A 15217-nucleotide genomic window follows, 5' to 3' on the forward strand; every position below is an offset into this window, starting at 1 on the left:
TTGGATGTCATACCCCATATTAAATGGTACAAGAAAATGAGAATGCATACATAACCCAACTCAATTGGATTAGAATGAAGAAACCTCATTCTGAGAATAGAAAAGGCCAGAAGAAGCATTTGAAAGCAATGCTATTTTGACAGGACTAGCAGCACCTTCTTCTGCCGCTAAAATCCCAGTATTGGCAGTTATATCAGTTTTAACATAACCAGGGCACACACTATTGATGCATATAGTAGGGTACTTTTTAGCAACAATTCTTGTATATGCATTCATAGCAGCTTTTGAGATAATATAGGCACCAAGAACCTTAGGCCATCTTTTTCTTTCTAAACACCCTTCTTTGATATCTTTCAGAAATTCATTCAACACTTCATCAACTCTCTCTTCTGTAAGGTTTTCAGCATCACCCAAGATTCCTTTAGCCCATTCATTTGATACACGCTGAATTATTAGACATGGAAAGCAATAATAATAAGAGTGACAAAACAGAATCATAAAATAGTAATGGAGAATAAAAAGTAATAAAATACGCTTATTAGTAGAGCAACAACCAAATTTAGCAAAGCAATCTAAGATCTATTAATTTAAAAAAAATGTTTAATTTTTTTGTTAGTTTCCATAATTTCATCAAAATTTTAATTAGATCCTTATAGTTTAAAAGTCTGTATTGACTATGTATTGACTATTGAGTCTTTATATTAGATAAAAACTTTCTATTCGGTCTTTTTTAATTATTTTTTGTTTAAAAAAATCAATTTTATTTTAAATATTTGATTTTGTGTTTGATGTATAATGAATATGGAATATTCTAAAAGCAGATATTTTAGCATTAGCGTGTTTTTTTCTGAAAAATAATCATTAGTTAAGATTTAATTACAAATTTTTACCTAATATAAAGATCTAATTATAAATTTTTAAACTATAAAAATCTAATCACATAATTAGTAAAACTATAGAGATTATTAGATAATTAAACCTTAAAAAAACACAAACAAAGAGAGTATCCTACCTTTAACTTTTCTAGGGAGGATGATACATTCACAATTCTTGGTGATTCAGATAATTGGAGAAGAGGGAGAAGGGCTTCAGATGTTCTTTTAGCACCGTAATAATTTATTTGCAAGCATTCTTCAACTAGCTCGAATGTTTGAACAATTCCGGCTTTCTCTATTACATCATCTGATAATTCCTAAAAATTTCACCCAATTCAATATACTAAGAAAACATCTTAGATTAAAAGCTAAGCTTGTGTTTGGTTTATATATTTTAAATTCTAATATAAAAAATGTTGACAAAATAAAAAAATATGAACCAAACCGGCTGTAAAATTCTTACCCTGCTTTTGAATAACACTTGAGGGACCAAATCATTGTCCTTAATCACAAGTCCACCAATCCCTGCATTGTTGATCTACAAAATGCAATTCTTTTCTTCAAGAATAATATTCAAACATCAATATATATGACAAGGAAAAAGATAGAATCCATTTCAAATTTTCAATTGAAAGCTACCAAGTCAAGGTTATTAATTAAGGCAATGAACTCATTCCTGGTTAGTTAGTATCCAAAATTAATAACATAAACCCTAAACATGAATTGATAGTAATTAAACCTCTTAGCATGCACAGCTTCATACGAGAAGTTTAATTTATTACATTCAGAACTTTAGTCAATTACATTATTTTAGTGGAATTGTAAGAGAAAAAAAATCCTTAACATGCAACTAACAAACATGAAAATAAATGAGAAAATCCCAAATCATACAATAGAAAAAAAAAAAATATATATATATATATATATATATATATATATATATATATATATAGTTGACTAAGTCAATGAAACTTATTTCTGAGTAGGAAAATGCAAACATGGAAATTTTATTTTCACATAATTCATCTTGTATCCCCTTTCATGCAAACAAAAAAAAAAAAGAAAGTGCTATATATATATATATGGAATTTAATTTGTCAAGTTACCAAAATGTGGAGTTTTCCAAATTTGGATTTGATGAAATTTGCAAGAGAATCCATAGTAGCAGGATCAGCAACATCAAGGTGGTGAAAGAGCACAAGAGGAGAGACATCTTTGAGAGTTTCCAATGCATGAAGGCCTCTCTTCTCATCTCTTGAAGTCAACACAACCTTCACTCCATTTGAAGCTAATTGCCTTACTATTTCTATTCCAATTCCTTTATTTGCTCCCGTCACAACTGCATATCTGATTAATTTGGAAAATAATGTAACTTCATTTTTCTTAGAAAAAAAAATACTGGAAATAAAAACTAAAATTAAACAGATCCTGTTTAACATCAAATAGGGTTTGAAGTGGGATGAAGTATATAAAAAAAAGAGCATTGAAAATGCTAATGTCTCCGGCAAAAATACTACAAGAAAATGGTGCTGTACTTTACCTCTGTGGCGCTTGTTCCATCTTTAATTTGAGGCTTTGTTAGTTTCTAACGGAGAAATCAGAGAAGATAAGTTAAGGCTTCAGTTCATGAGCACCATTTCCATGCATGTATGCCACTTGCCATGATCTCCGTCTTACAAGTTTGCTGAGACAACAATCAATTTGAGTATAGTTTGTTTTGTTTTTAAGTTTGATTAATTTGTTTCAGTTTTATAACCGTTAATTAAGAAGTTAGCCTTTTACATAAATTATGGTAGAAACTCACTACCAGTGAATTTTATATAAAATTAATAATTAAAAATTATTAAATAAAAATTTAATTAACAGTTAAAGTTAATTGTACTTAAATTTTAGCATGAATTATTACTAATAGGATGCTGACTAGAGATTATTGTCAACAGTTAATGCTACTTGGCATGCTAACTTAGTCTGGTTTTTTTTTTTTAAATTCTTGCTAACTTGGTCTGATAATGATACATATAAATGGTTCGTTAATATGTAGTGATTGCGCATAGGGTTGGAAGTGGATCGAGCTAGTTCATGAGCCAGTTCAAGCTCAACTTATTAATAGCTCGATAAGCTAAATTCGTGAGCTAGTGGACTGAATTTGAGCCTGAAATTAAACTCATAAATTAAATGAGCCGACGAGCTTGAGCTTTGATAAGCTCAACTCATCAACTCATAAGGTGACTCAATTATATATATAATATTAAAAATATAGATTAAATGTATATAAGATATGTGTATTAATAATTTAATATATAATTTTACATTATATTAATGTTCTTAATTTATTTAAAATTTTACATCCATTTTTTATATATAATTTTGATGTAGGTCATAAATAAAAAATGTATATATGATAGATAGATAATATATAAAATTTATCTTTTTTAAATATTTTTCAATATATATAAGTTATAATTTATTAATATAAAATTATAGGTTATTCTTCTATTATTTGAGTCAACTCGTGAACTCAAACTCGAGCCATTTCGTGAGTTTTCGTTGACCCGAGGTTGAGCTTATGGAATAGGCTCGATTGTTGATGAGTTGAGCCGTGAGCCAAGCTTAATTTTCATGAGTCGAGCTTGAGCTTGGCCTAACTCGTCTCAACTCGACTCACTTCCAACCCTAGAACCAAGGCTATGTACGCCACTCTTGGGTCCTCATCATTTATTTTCATTAAACACTATAAATAAAAGGCTAACTACATATTTAAAATGTACATAAAAAAAACACCCATTCAACTACACTTAAAAAATATAGCCAAAAGTAAAAATAAATGATGCCTTAAGTAAAGGCGACGCTTTTCGCACTACGAAAACGCTTTAGTGGGAGATGTCTATTCCACCGTTGCCTATTCTCAAAGGCTACGCTTTTCTTAAGCATTGACCATTAGCAGTTTGTAACTGTTCACAGTAAAACAATCTTGAACTTGAAAGAAATAGCATGTTTATATATACCTGTGAAGCATTAGTTCCATCTCTCCATCTCTAATGCTCGCTCCACCCGTGGCATGATCAACTAAGACAGAGAGTTCAGATTTCTAATCCTTAATATAAATTCCAAGATTAAGCTATAAAAAAAAGTTTAGCTTTGTTAACAAACTTAACCATGAGATCATAGAAGCTCAAAAACTATAAAAAAAAAACTAAGAGAGTGAAGGAATTCTATGGGAAAATAGTTTCCTGCCACAGGTTGAGTAACTTGAAGGGGCCAATCTTTCCTGTGATCACGAACCTGCCTAAACAAGTTTGAGTCAGAAAACTCAATGTTGAACATCTTTAACTGGAGGATTTTTATTACAAACGAACAAAAATTGGCATCAGAGTTACCCTTTTCAAAAAATGTCTTCCATTAGAATCAGTATAGAACTCCTTGTTTGTAGCCATATTTGCTGTTATTTGAGTGATCACCTCTTTTTCAACTCCATTATCAGTTAGAATTGGACCAACCTTCATAAAACTATTTGTTTCATAACCTTAGACAATTAACAGCATAATATTCTATTTTGGCTGATGAAAAAAGTGGCTTCTCACTATTACAAAGAAAGCAACTCACAGTGTATTCAACTTCAGCATGGTCTTTGTTTTTGTAAAGCCTAATAACCTTCAAAAAATAAATGAAACAAATAAATAGGATGCAAATGACATGCTTATAGACAAAGCAAACCCATTTAAGTATTTTGAAAATAATAGGATATACCATTATATGTTGAAAAAGAAAAAAGACAATAAACACAATTATTTTAAAGGACACTGACCTGGTAAATCCAAGAGCTAAACTCTTGATGAATCTCATCAACTAGTGGCCTGCCGATTACTTTGTAGGGAACGTGCATGCATATCAAATAGAAAACAAATTTAAATATAAAAGCTTCAAAGGAATTGAAAATTTAATATTGTGTGTATTGAAAAATCATGTAATCACAGTTCTTTTGTTATGTTATAACTAAAGAAGGCACATATATTAGTAGTAAGATTGAGCAGAAGTTTCTCTCTTACCTTCTAATATTTTTGCTGCCTGAATCCATAAGAATTGTCACTCTTTTTTTTGTCTTCATGAATTGGCTACGTAGATGAAAAATTGAATCAGAAACAAAACTTCAATATATATAAATGAATCTAAAAACTAAAAGCTAGAAGTAATGGAAGTGCTACAAGAACCAATTTCACATATGAAATTTTGGACCAAAGGGCAAAAAACTGAAAGTATTCACTTATAACTTTATTCACTTCTTAATAATCATGCCATTAGATTTCAGCAGCTACTAATTCTTAACCAAAGGGCAAAAAATAATTACAATTACATTTACATCTATACGAGAATTAAATTAAGTGTGAAATTTAAACTGAAACTTGAAGTAGATTCACAAAAACCAGATCTGATTATTGAATGATTAATCAAACCATGAAACTAATTATTGAATATTAACAGATCCTATGCCATAAATAATTAGAGAATTGAATAAAAGCTTATGAATCAGAACTATCTAATATAAGTGTACATCAATTGTTTCTATTCCCATCTTCAGTTATTCTTCTCATAACCTTAGGAAATTAAGCGAACAAAATTAGCCATAACCCATAAAACAGACAAAAAGTGAAGACAATGCAGCTTGGAAAGAATAGAGAATAGATCAGGCAAACAAAAATCTATTATAAAAGGGAAAACAAAATAAGAATTATAATATGAAGAGTGATCCATTTAGTCTAGTTGTTGGCTTTGCTTTCAACAAGGCTCCAATGATTCTTAGAACTTAGAGGCAATTGATTCTGTAAGGGAGATCAACCAATTCATGAAACTCTTACCAGAAAAAGTGCACTGGCCTTTAAAATGTATGGATTTTTACTTTGCAGGTCAACAAGCTTCTCAGCACCCTTCAAATCCAGCTGAAATGAATGTCAAGGGTCAACTACTAAGAGCAAATTAGTTTGCAAAGATGATAATATTCACCATGATCAAAATAAGATCATTTTTCAGGAACTGGATTTCCATTTAAAATGTTAAATAAGGTTCACGCCATTTGCCAAACATTCTGGTCTTCCTCAGTGAGAAGATCACAAAGTACAGGATAACTCAAGAACTGCACAGTGAAAGGTAAAACGAGTTATTTATCATAATAATCAAACAATAACTTATTGTAAATATGCTAAAAAAAATGAAACTTTAGTAAGAATAAATCAAGTAGGATTGGAAAATACTATTATGATTAATGAAGCAGCATTGAAAAATAGAAGGAAAATAAAAAACGTCTTATATGTACTACTACTCATGATAACTTTGAAGTAGCTTCCAAATTAGATGACTGCATTAAATCACTTTAAAATAAAGTATAACATAATCATACTCTCACACTTTAAAATGAAATCACTCAAATATATCATTATTGTTTAGGGGCTTATTTTGATTAATGTTCAATGTAACAGAACTACATGGAGTCAGAATCACTGACTTTTAGAAAGGCTTGTATTCATAGTTTCAAATAGACATACATGATTCTGGATCACGTTTCATCAAAACATGAAGCAAATCTCAAAATAATATAACTATATAAGTTCCAACATTACTAAAGACTCACATTACAAACCAAAATATCATCCAACAAAAACAATAACAAATCAGCATACACACGGAAGCAACACTCCCAAATATAAGAACCTCTACAAAACAAGCAATGCATATGAGTACTTCATCAAATTTTCTTGAAGTTAGAGAAATGGTAAGAAACATCAACACTGGTGAAACAACAACTCTAAACCTCCCAAATTTCAGAAGCAAAGGAAAACCAATACATACCTTCTCGACGATGATGAGCGTAGAGACCACGATGGTGACAGCGCGGCGACGGTGAGCACAGAGACGACGAGGGTAAGAGGCAACGGTGAGAACAGAGACGACAAGGTTGAGCGGTGATGGTGTGCGCTGATACGACGCGGGTGAGCGGCGACGGTGAGCTCACAAAGACAACGAAGATGCGGCGACGACGAGTACAGCGGTGAACAAAGGTGAAGAAGATGAGGAGCGGCGAGTGGTGAGCGAAGGTGAAGTGGTGGTGGAGAAGAGGGGCGACGGGGAATGAAGGGCGAAGGTGAGTGGTGAAGTGGTAAAGCCCTTTCTTCTCTGATGTATGGTGAAGCGGTTCACTAAGTGTATTGGTATTTGGCGCTCTTACATTAGAAAACATTTTTGAAGCGCACCCAATATATATGGAACAGATTACTCTTGGAAAGCGTACCCTTTGATTAAAAAAGTGTACTACAATAGATATTAAGATAAGAGATCGCTTTATAATTGATCTTTATAATATCTAAGAAAATACTTTTTAAACAATGTTACAATTGAGTTTTTTATTCTCTTATGAATAGGTTATATTTTTTAAATATAACTTAAAAAAAATGTGGCTGAATGAGTGTTGTTGGCGTGCACGTATATTTGATTTGTGTTTTTATTTTTTATTTTAATTTTTAATCTTTTTTATTTTTTCAATTTATTAAAAAAAGTAAAAAACAGAAAGTAAAAATAGAAAATAAAATTTTATTATTTTTATTTTTGTCACAAAAATTAAAAAACAAAAAATAAAAACACAAATTAAAGGCATCCTTAGACTTTGTTTAGTTATGAAAAAAGAATAAGATAAGATATTGAGAATAAAATAAACAAAATAGAGATATAAAAAGAGTAATACTTTAAATAGGTCTCCAAAGATTTGGCGACAGATTTGTCTCCTAGAAAAATTAACTAGGTCCCAAGTCTCTAAGATTACTAGATATATGTCATATAGGTCCCCAAGTCAGATTGAACCGGTTAACATGACAATCTCTCTCCTACGTGGAGGTTGTAGATGTGACGTGTCAGGTAAAGCAACACGTGTCACACTCAAGACAGATTAGTCCCTGAACACGTGGCTAAAACGACATCGTTTTTGGACAACGCCAAACGACGCCGTTTTGAGGGGACAGATTTGTCCCCACCTTTATTCCCTGATTCTCGAAACTTCAACTTTTTAAAGTCAAATAGGTCCCCAAAAATTGTTATAAGTCAAAAATGTCCCAGAATTTATAGTGTATATATTAAATTGGTCCCCTCAAATTAAGCAACTAGAACCATAATTAAAATCAAATTATGATAAAATTATCCAAAATATGTCAAAATATGCAGTCTCAAGCACATGAAATGATAAATCTCAAGTATAATTATAGTCAAACAATAAACCTCACGGAAAAAATTGTGCGATATTAATCATGAAGTGAGAATTTGTTCTACATATATAGTTATAGAGAAAAGCTCCGCATACAAGTCATTAGGGCTTGTATGCTTTACAAGTTAATTAACGAATAAACCCCAAAAACGCGATGCAAAGTCTACGTTCTTCTTCTTCTTCCTCTTCCTCTTCTTCTTCTTCTTCTTCTTTTCTTTCATTTCTTGCCTTCTCTTTCTCCTTCTTCTTCTTCTTGCTGCACGTTCTTCTTCCTCTTCCTCTTCTTCTTCTTCTTTTCTTTCGTTTCTTGTTTTCTCTTTCTCGTTCTTCTTCTTCTTGCACGTTCTTCTTCCTCTTCCTCTTCTTCTTTTCTTTTGTTTCTTACCTTCTCTTTCTCCTCCTTCTTCTTCTTGCACGTTCTTCTTCTTCTTTTTGTTCTTCTTCTTCATTTACGTGCTTTTCTCTCTGTTTTCTTTCTTCGTTATTCTCGATTTTCATTTTTTTTTACATCAAGCTCTGAAATCATTTTTGAAGAAGAAAAAGCAGCAGAAGATGAGGAGGAGAAAGAGAAAGAGTTCTGAAATATGCATAAGGTGTACTTCAACGAATTTTGGGTGTATTTCTTAAATCCTCTGGGTGTATTTTTGTAATCCTTTGGGTGTATTTCTGTAATCCTTTGGGTGAATTCCTATAATCATTTGGGTGAATTCCTGTAACCGTTTGGATGTATTTCTATAATCCTTTGGGTGTATTTCTGTAATCGTTGGGGTGTATTTCTGTAATCGATTGGGTGTATTTCTGAAGTTCCATTATCTTCAAATTTGGCAAGAAAATTGTTTTCATGGAAGAAGAAGAAGAAGAAGAGTCGTTCATAATGCATGGTGAGTAGCGCGTTTTGGAAACAGGAAGTTGTTGAATAACGTGCGTTTTATTTACTCTTGAATGTGGAAGTGTGTAATGCGTTGATTAAGTGTAATGCGTGTGTTTTATTGGACTTGTAAGACTTATAAACCAAAAAGACTTGTATGTGTAGCAGGCCTCATAGTTATATACACACTTTATTTTCCGTCTCCACTCCTTTTACTCAGTTTATTTTTTTTGGCAAAACTCCTTTGATCTCTTTATAATTATTCTTGCCAACTAGTAAGATAAAGACAAATGAAGATTCAAAGACATAAATATAAAGCATATTTAAAATATTATTTGGATAAAAAATAAAGACACATTGATATTGTTTAAAAATATATGTTTTAAAGCAAGTAAAAAAAACTGCTATTAAAAAAAATATGTTATAGAGTATTATATTATATTATTATTCATAAGTGATGTTGTAAGAATATAAATAATGTACTAAATTCTTGTTTTTTAATCTAAATGTTAAGGACTAAAATAATATTTTATTTTATATTAAATTACATTATATTATTTTTTAAACACTAATGATATTTCTTTATTTTTTACACCAACTAATAATTTAAATATAATTTACATTCACCTTATAATGATTTCTATTTATTTTATCCATGTAAACGTAAGAATAAATTGCTAGTATGAATAAAAAAAGAGTAGCACGTTTAAAAAAACATATTAATAATAATAAAAATAATAAATGTGGTTAATTTAAGAGTAATATGTATGTTGTTATTAAAAACTTTTTCTCTAAAATAAAAAACATACAATACTTTATCTTTTATATTTGTATCATGGAATATTGAATAATTGTTAACTTGTATGAAATTTAAATAATTAAACAAGACTATAATAAAAAAATATATAAAATAAATTTTTTTATTAGATTGAAAAACAAAAAAACAACTTAGTTGTTTCATTATCAAATTGTCAGTTAGTTTTAGAATAGGATTTTGATCCCGAGTAAATTAAGTGCACTTGAATTTTGTTAGGATTCGATAGTGTAAATTTGAAAAAGAGAATGTTTAGTTTAAATTTAAAATCTTTTTTAATATAAACTAATTTTCATCGGTGTAAAAATGAAACAACCATAAAAAAATGCTAAAATTAAAGTATTATAAAAAAAAAGAAAAAGTTTAGGGACCAGCAATTTTATTGAATTTTAGCCAGCATGTAACCAGCAGAGAAATGTGAGCCATTGATGAAATCTCACACCATCAAATCATCATTGATGGCTAATTGATGGCTAACAATTACAAAAGTTGCTGTCCCCTAGCATTACTCTAAACAAAATTATACGGTAAATGAGTGAACCAAGATATTTTTATTATACTTATATAATTAAATGCATATGCCGCATTAACTATGTATCCAAAAATCAGTTAGAAAAACAAATATGTAACAGAATTGATTTCGAGCTATAAATGAATTTCATAATGATACTATTTAATATTTATTGATGATTGATTTTTCTCGGTTTAATTCCACCGCCAACGAAAACTATAAATATAAGGACGTGATTCAATGTTCCTTTACACTATTATACAAACACTCTCTTCTTCGCTGATTCCGTGATTCTAATTGTTATCAGTCTGATTGCACTTTCCGAACTCAATTCTACTCTTAATTCAGGTTTGCTTCTTAGCACGTTACCTTCTTTGGAATTTCTTTATTTTCTTCCTTAGTGTTCATAGTGTATTTTACTTAAGTGGTGGTGTTAAGTTGGGTTGATGGAGAAGTGGAGTAACAGAATTTGGGTTTTGATGAGGGAATGGATTCGGCAGCTTCTTGTAATTGGGTTGTTGTTTAAGTTTTGGAAGAGATTAATGAGCAATGAAGGGTGTTATTGATGGGAATAGTGTGTTTTATTTCGTAGTATCATGGCTATTATAACAACAACAAAGAGGAGTGAACGGTTCCGTCGTACAACACCACCAACATGCAAGTATTGGCAAGCTGGGAGATGCAACAGAAATCCTTGTCAATTTTCACATAGCTTACCAACCTCGCCGTCCAATGTATACTATAATGCCAATACCACATATAAACATTCGAAGATGGCCAGTTCCTCTGCTAAGAAGGCCTTCAAGAAGCCAGAAAATTGTGCACTAAGGGCTGTTGAGTATAGACCAGAAGCTATGTCTGTTGAGAAGCCAACTAAGTGTGAACAAAAGGATGTGGAAGATGTGGAAGATGTGGCCACTGTTGCTAAGGCTTCTGTGGATAAATTGCATTCGAAGATGGCCAGTTCCTCTGCTAAGAAGGCCATCAAGAAGCCAGAAAATTGTGCACTAAGGGCTGTTGAGTATAGACCAGAAGCTATGTCTGTTGAGAAGCCAACTAAGTGTGAACAAAAGGATGTGGAAGATGTGGAAGATGTGGCCACTGTTGCTAAGGCTTCTGTGGATAAATTGCATTCGAAGATGGCCAGTTCCTCTGCTAAGAAGGCCATCAAGAAGCCAGAAAATTGTGCACTAAGGGCTGTTGAGTATAGACCAGAAGCTATGTCGGTTGAGAAGCCAACTAAGTGTGAACAAAAGGCTGTTGCAGATGTGGAAGATGTGGCCACTGTTGCTAAGGCTTGTGTGGATAAATCACTCAGTATTTGCAAAGATTGGATGACTGACAATTGTGTGCATGGTGACTTGTGTCAGAATTTGCATTCATGGTTTTATGGCGATGGGTTTTCTACACTTGCAAAGCTTCATGAACACAACAAGGTATATACATGTCTTGGTTTAATTTGAAAGTTAAGTGAATATTGCAATTGAAATAAGTTATTTAAACTAATATTCAAATTTTGTTGACAGGCAATCACTGGGATTGCACTGCCGGCTGGTTCAAACAAACTTATTTCTGGTAGCACTGACGGCACAGTTCGGGCATGGGACTGCAACACTGGCCGTTGTGTTCACATGATCCATCTTAATTCTCAAGTTACCTCACTCATATCTGAGGGCCCATGGATTTTTGCCGGTGTGAAAAATGCTGTGAAGGCATGGAATATTCAGACGGGTGCAGATGTTACTCTTGATGGACCTAAAGGGCAAGTCCTTTCCTTGAATGTTGGCAATGATATCCTCCTTGCTGGAGCAGAGGTAAATTAAGATTTGTTTATAGTTAGCCAGTTGCTACTGATTAGAATTATGATATTTAAATAATTTATTTAAATTGCAGGATGGTGTTATTTATGCTTGGAGATGCAGCTTTGAGTCTCCTTTCAAAATGGTTGCAACACTAAGTGGTCATAGTAAACCAGTGGTTTGCCTTGCTATTGGATGTCACAAGATGCTTTATTCTGGATCCATGGACCATACCATTAAGGTATTTATTTATATGCTTCATGTAATTTGCACACTATTCCCCTTTAGCTAAGCAATTTCTTACCCTGCTATCTACAGGTTTGGGACCTTGATACATTACAGTGCACAATGACACTTAACGGCCATACCGACGTTGTCACATCACTTATTTGCTGGGACAATTTCTTGTTATCGGCTTCATCTGATTGCACAGTCAATGTTTGGGTGTGCACCGAGGAGGGAACTCTGGAAGTGACATACACTCACACTCACGAAATTGTAAGTTGTTCAACCACTAACGTTTCTTCACAAATATGTCTTTAAGCTGATATTTTTATTTTGTTTAAGAAGGAGGTGATTGGTTTGTCCAATTCATTTTTTTTTATTTTATTTGTTATTATAGGCTGTTCTTGGACTCTATGGGATGACTGATGCAGAGGCCAAGCCAATATTGTTCTGCTCTCTCAAAGATAATTCAGTTCGTATATATGAATTGCCGACGTGAGTGATGATAAATCTTTCATCTACTTGTCTTGCTACTTTTACGGCTGTTGTAGCTACTTAGTGTGCCTGCTTCTACAGGTTTCTAGAGAGAGGTCGACTATTTACAAGACAAGAAGTTCAATCCTTTGAGATAGGCCCTGGCGGACTCTTCTTCACTGGAGATGGGACTGGTTTGCTAAATGTGTGGAAATGGTTAGAAGAGCCCAAGGTGCCAACCTCCTCAGCTACAACAAAAAAGATTCTAGAGGAGGAGAGGACTACAAGTTCATTGGCATTGCATCACGTAGAAAATGTTTGTCAATTGTCTGAAAAGTAGTAAAATACATAAGATCTTGAGTTGCATGATGAGTTATTCTAATTACTTTGATGTGGTGACCTTATCTTTGTTCTCTGAATGTATGAATTAACTGAGCATACTTGATGTTGGGGTTGGGCATATTGGTTCTTGAGGTACAAGAATTTAGAGAAGTATTATTGATTCTCTGAAATATCAAAAAGATTGATTCTTGAAGCAAAAGAAATAACAAAAAAAAAATCGAAAAAGAAAAAAGTCCAAGGCTTTGAGCATCAATGGTTAGGAGGGTTAAAAATTGGCCTAAAAAGCTCAAAAGAGTTGTTCTCCCTAACTATATGCTTGTGGTGTGAAAGTGTCAAGTAATCCCTGAGACTGAACATTTAAAGTCGTGACCCAAAGCTATTAAAGAGTACGTTTAAGGCTCTGAGCACCACTGTCTGGGAATTTAAGCAAAGCTAAATTCGAATCCAAAGGGTTCCCCCAGTTAAGTGCTTGTGGTGTTTATGTATTAGGTGGTAATACTTGAAAACAAAACACTTAGAGTCATAGCTAGGCTCAAAGGTGCAAAGCACCAAAAGTAATAAAAGCTGTGTTCAAGAATCAAGAAAAACTTAAAAGAAGAGAGTCAATAATATGATCCGGATTCTAGTTTCAAGGGATACCAATATTGCTTAACTTCAAAGGAAAGAGAGATGCCAAGACTATTCAGAAATAGAGTTAATAGCCACATTTAGTAATTAGACCTAGCTTCATCTGACAACTCTAACTTCCAATGTATAATGTAACATTCTATGTATTAGACAATTCTCAATAAGACCATCAGTTTTGAAAAGTATGCGTGCTGTTTTAAATTTTTCATTTAACTTCTGAAATTATAATATCGGTTTTGATTTTTTTAAGGAGAAAGAAAGAAAAAAGTGACCAATTGAAAAACTACATAATAATAGGCAACATAATTTTGGACTGTTAGAACTTAGAACTTTTCTGCAGCATTTAGGTCCCTTGGTAGAACCTCAAAGCAGAATGGAGAAACAAGTCTTTGTAGATGAAAACTTCTGTGTCTTCGTACTAACCTCAATCTAACTAGTGTACACCCTTACTTTTTTTAGTTACAAGCTTCAAAAAGTTATTTATAAATATAAATCCTTTTGGTCGATATTTCCAAGATGGAAAATTTGACTCTGAATTGGAAATGCACTCAAGCTTTAAGTTCATGGTTGAAAAAATGTAAGGATGAAAATCTTGAGAGTTTGAATAAACTTTACCGTTTTAATGATAATGAGCATAATAACTCTAATGTGCCAATTGAATTATTTGAGAAAACAATGGATGTAAGCTATTACTGTGATGAAACCCTCAAAAATATATTGCCCTCCCAATCCCATGATGAAGCTAGTAATAAGGAGATTATTGGAAACTTAAAAAGAATTGTACCTCTTCAAATTATGTGTGTTGCAATCCATCAATGGGTTAGAATAGTATACTTGTCAAGGCAGCTGTGTCGAATGTCCAAAATTGATAACACTAGTACTATAGTCTTCCTCCAATCTGAAAGAATTGCACATAGAATCATGTGAGGCAGAGGCATTGCTATGTCTATTTACACCTTCAACAGCGAAAATATTAATACGCCCTGAGGATTTGGTCTTCCACCATGATCTTAATGCTGCTGCAGTATGACAGTTTATAAGTCAGGTAATAAATAAATAAAGATCCTTCTCCAAATAAAATTTTATTATGTCCAAGAGAAATAATTTCTACACTTGGTTATATCAACTGAAGTGATGAACAATTTATTTTCAGTGATTTCAACTTTAAGCAACAGGATGGAATATTGATTAGTTTCAGGGTTCCATTTCGAAAACAAGTCATTGTTAATGAATGTAAATGCATGACAAGTTTGTTTCCCATATCAGTTTTCAAAAACAAGATACGAAAATTAGATGTGAGAAACTGTGTCGAGTTAGAGGAAATTTTTGGAAAATATGAAGTCATAACTGCAGGAAAAGAAAATAATAAAGAGCTTTTGATATTCCCTTGCTTAACCACCTTGACTCTTTGGGAATCTCCAGCTCTAAGGTGCATTTGG

General features: G+C 32.4%; 2 protein-coding genes across 3 annotated transcripts; one reads left to right on the forward strand and one right to left on the reverse strand.

The window, feature by feature from the left end:
- Positions 1-4972, reverse strand: LOC130962189 ((+)-neomenthol dehydrogenase-like). Of its 2 annotated transcripts, XM_057888318.1 has the most exons (10): positions 4922-4972; positions 4681-4739; positions 4479-4526; positions 4253-4372; positions 3881-4161; positions 2416-2559; positions 1982-2222; positions 1339-1413; positions 1013-1192; positions 1-444 (listed from the first exon to the last, which is right to left on the reverse strand). In XM_057888318.1, the coding sequence occupies exons 6-10, from the start codon at positions 2433-2435 to the stop codon at positions 70-72; spliced, it is 891 nt and encodes a 296-aa protein (XP_057744301.1). In that variant the 5' UTR covers positions 2436-2559; positions 3881-4161; positions 4253-4372; positions 4479-4526; positions 4681-4739; positions 4922-4972; the 3' UTR covers positions 1-69. The 2 variants fall into 2 exon arrangements, with proteins under 2 accessions (XP_057744301.1, XP_057744302.1); XM_057888319.1 differs by lacking the exons at positions 4681-4739; positions 4922-4972 and having other exon boundaries at positions 4253-4382; positions 4479-4527.
- Positions 4973-11084: 6112 nt separating this feature from the next.
- LOC130962509 (zinc finger CCCH domain-containing protein 48-like) lies at positions 11085-13149 on the forward strand. Its single transcript, XM_057888713.1, has 6 exons — positions 11085-11747; positions 11838-12125; positions 12205-12351; positions 12429-12608; positions 12733-12830; positions 12912-13149. Exons 1-6 carry the CDS (start codon positions 11085-11087, stop codon positions 13147-13149), a joined length of 1614 nt encoding a protein of 537 aa, XP_057744696.1.
- The last annotated feature ends 2068 nt before the right edge of the window (positions 13150-15217 follow it).

The sequence above is a fragment of the Arachis stenosperma genome, chromosome 2 (assembly GCF_014773155.1).
Source record: "Arachis stenosperma cultivar V10309 chromosome 2, arast.V10309.gnm1.PFL2, whole genome shotgun sequence".
In the NCBI taxonomy this organism is placed as follows: Eukaryota; Viridiplantae; Streptophyta; class Magnoliopsida; order Fabales; family Fabaceae; genus Arachis; species Arachis stenosperma.

Bases quoted from the DNA above. Each gene is read 5' to 3' on its own strand.
- LOC130962509 (XM_057888713.1), top strand. From the start codon at position 11,085: ATGGCCAGTTCCTCTGCTAAGAAGGCCTTCAAGAAGCCAGAAAATTGT. The intron at 12,609-12,732 runs GTAAGTTGTTCA...TTGTTATTATAG, and splicing joins ACACTCACACTCACGAAATT to GCTGTTCTTGGACTCTATGG. The intron at 12,831-12,911 runs GTGAGTGATGAT...CTGCTTCTACAG, and splicing joins CGTATATATGAATTGCCGAC to GTTTCTAGAGAGAGGTCGAC.
- LOC130962189 (XM_057888318.1), bottom strand. From the start codon at position 2,435: ATGGAACAAGCGCCACAGAG. The intron at 1,414-1,981 runs GTAACTTGACAA...TGCATTTTGTAG, and splicing joins TTGGAAAACTCCACATTTTG to ATCAACAATGCAGGGATTGG. The intron at 445-1,012 runs GTAGGATACTCT...CTAATAATTCAG, and splicing joins CCTCCCTAGAAAAGTTAAAG to CGTGTATCAAATGAATGGGC.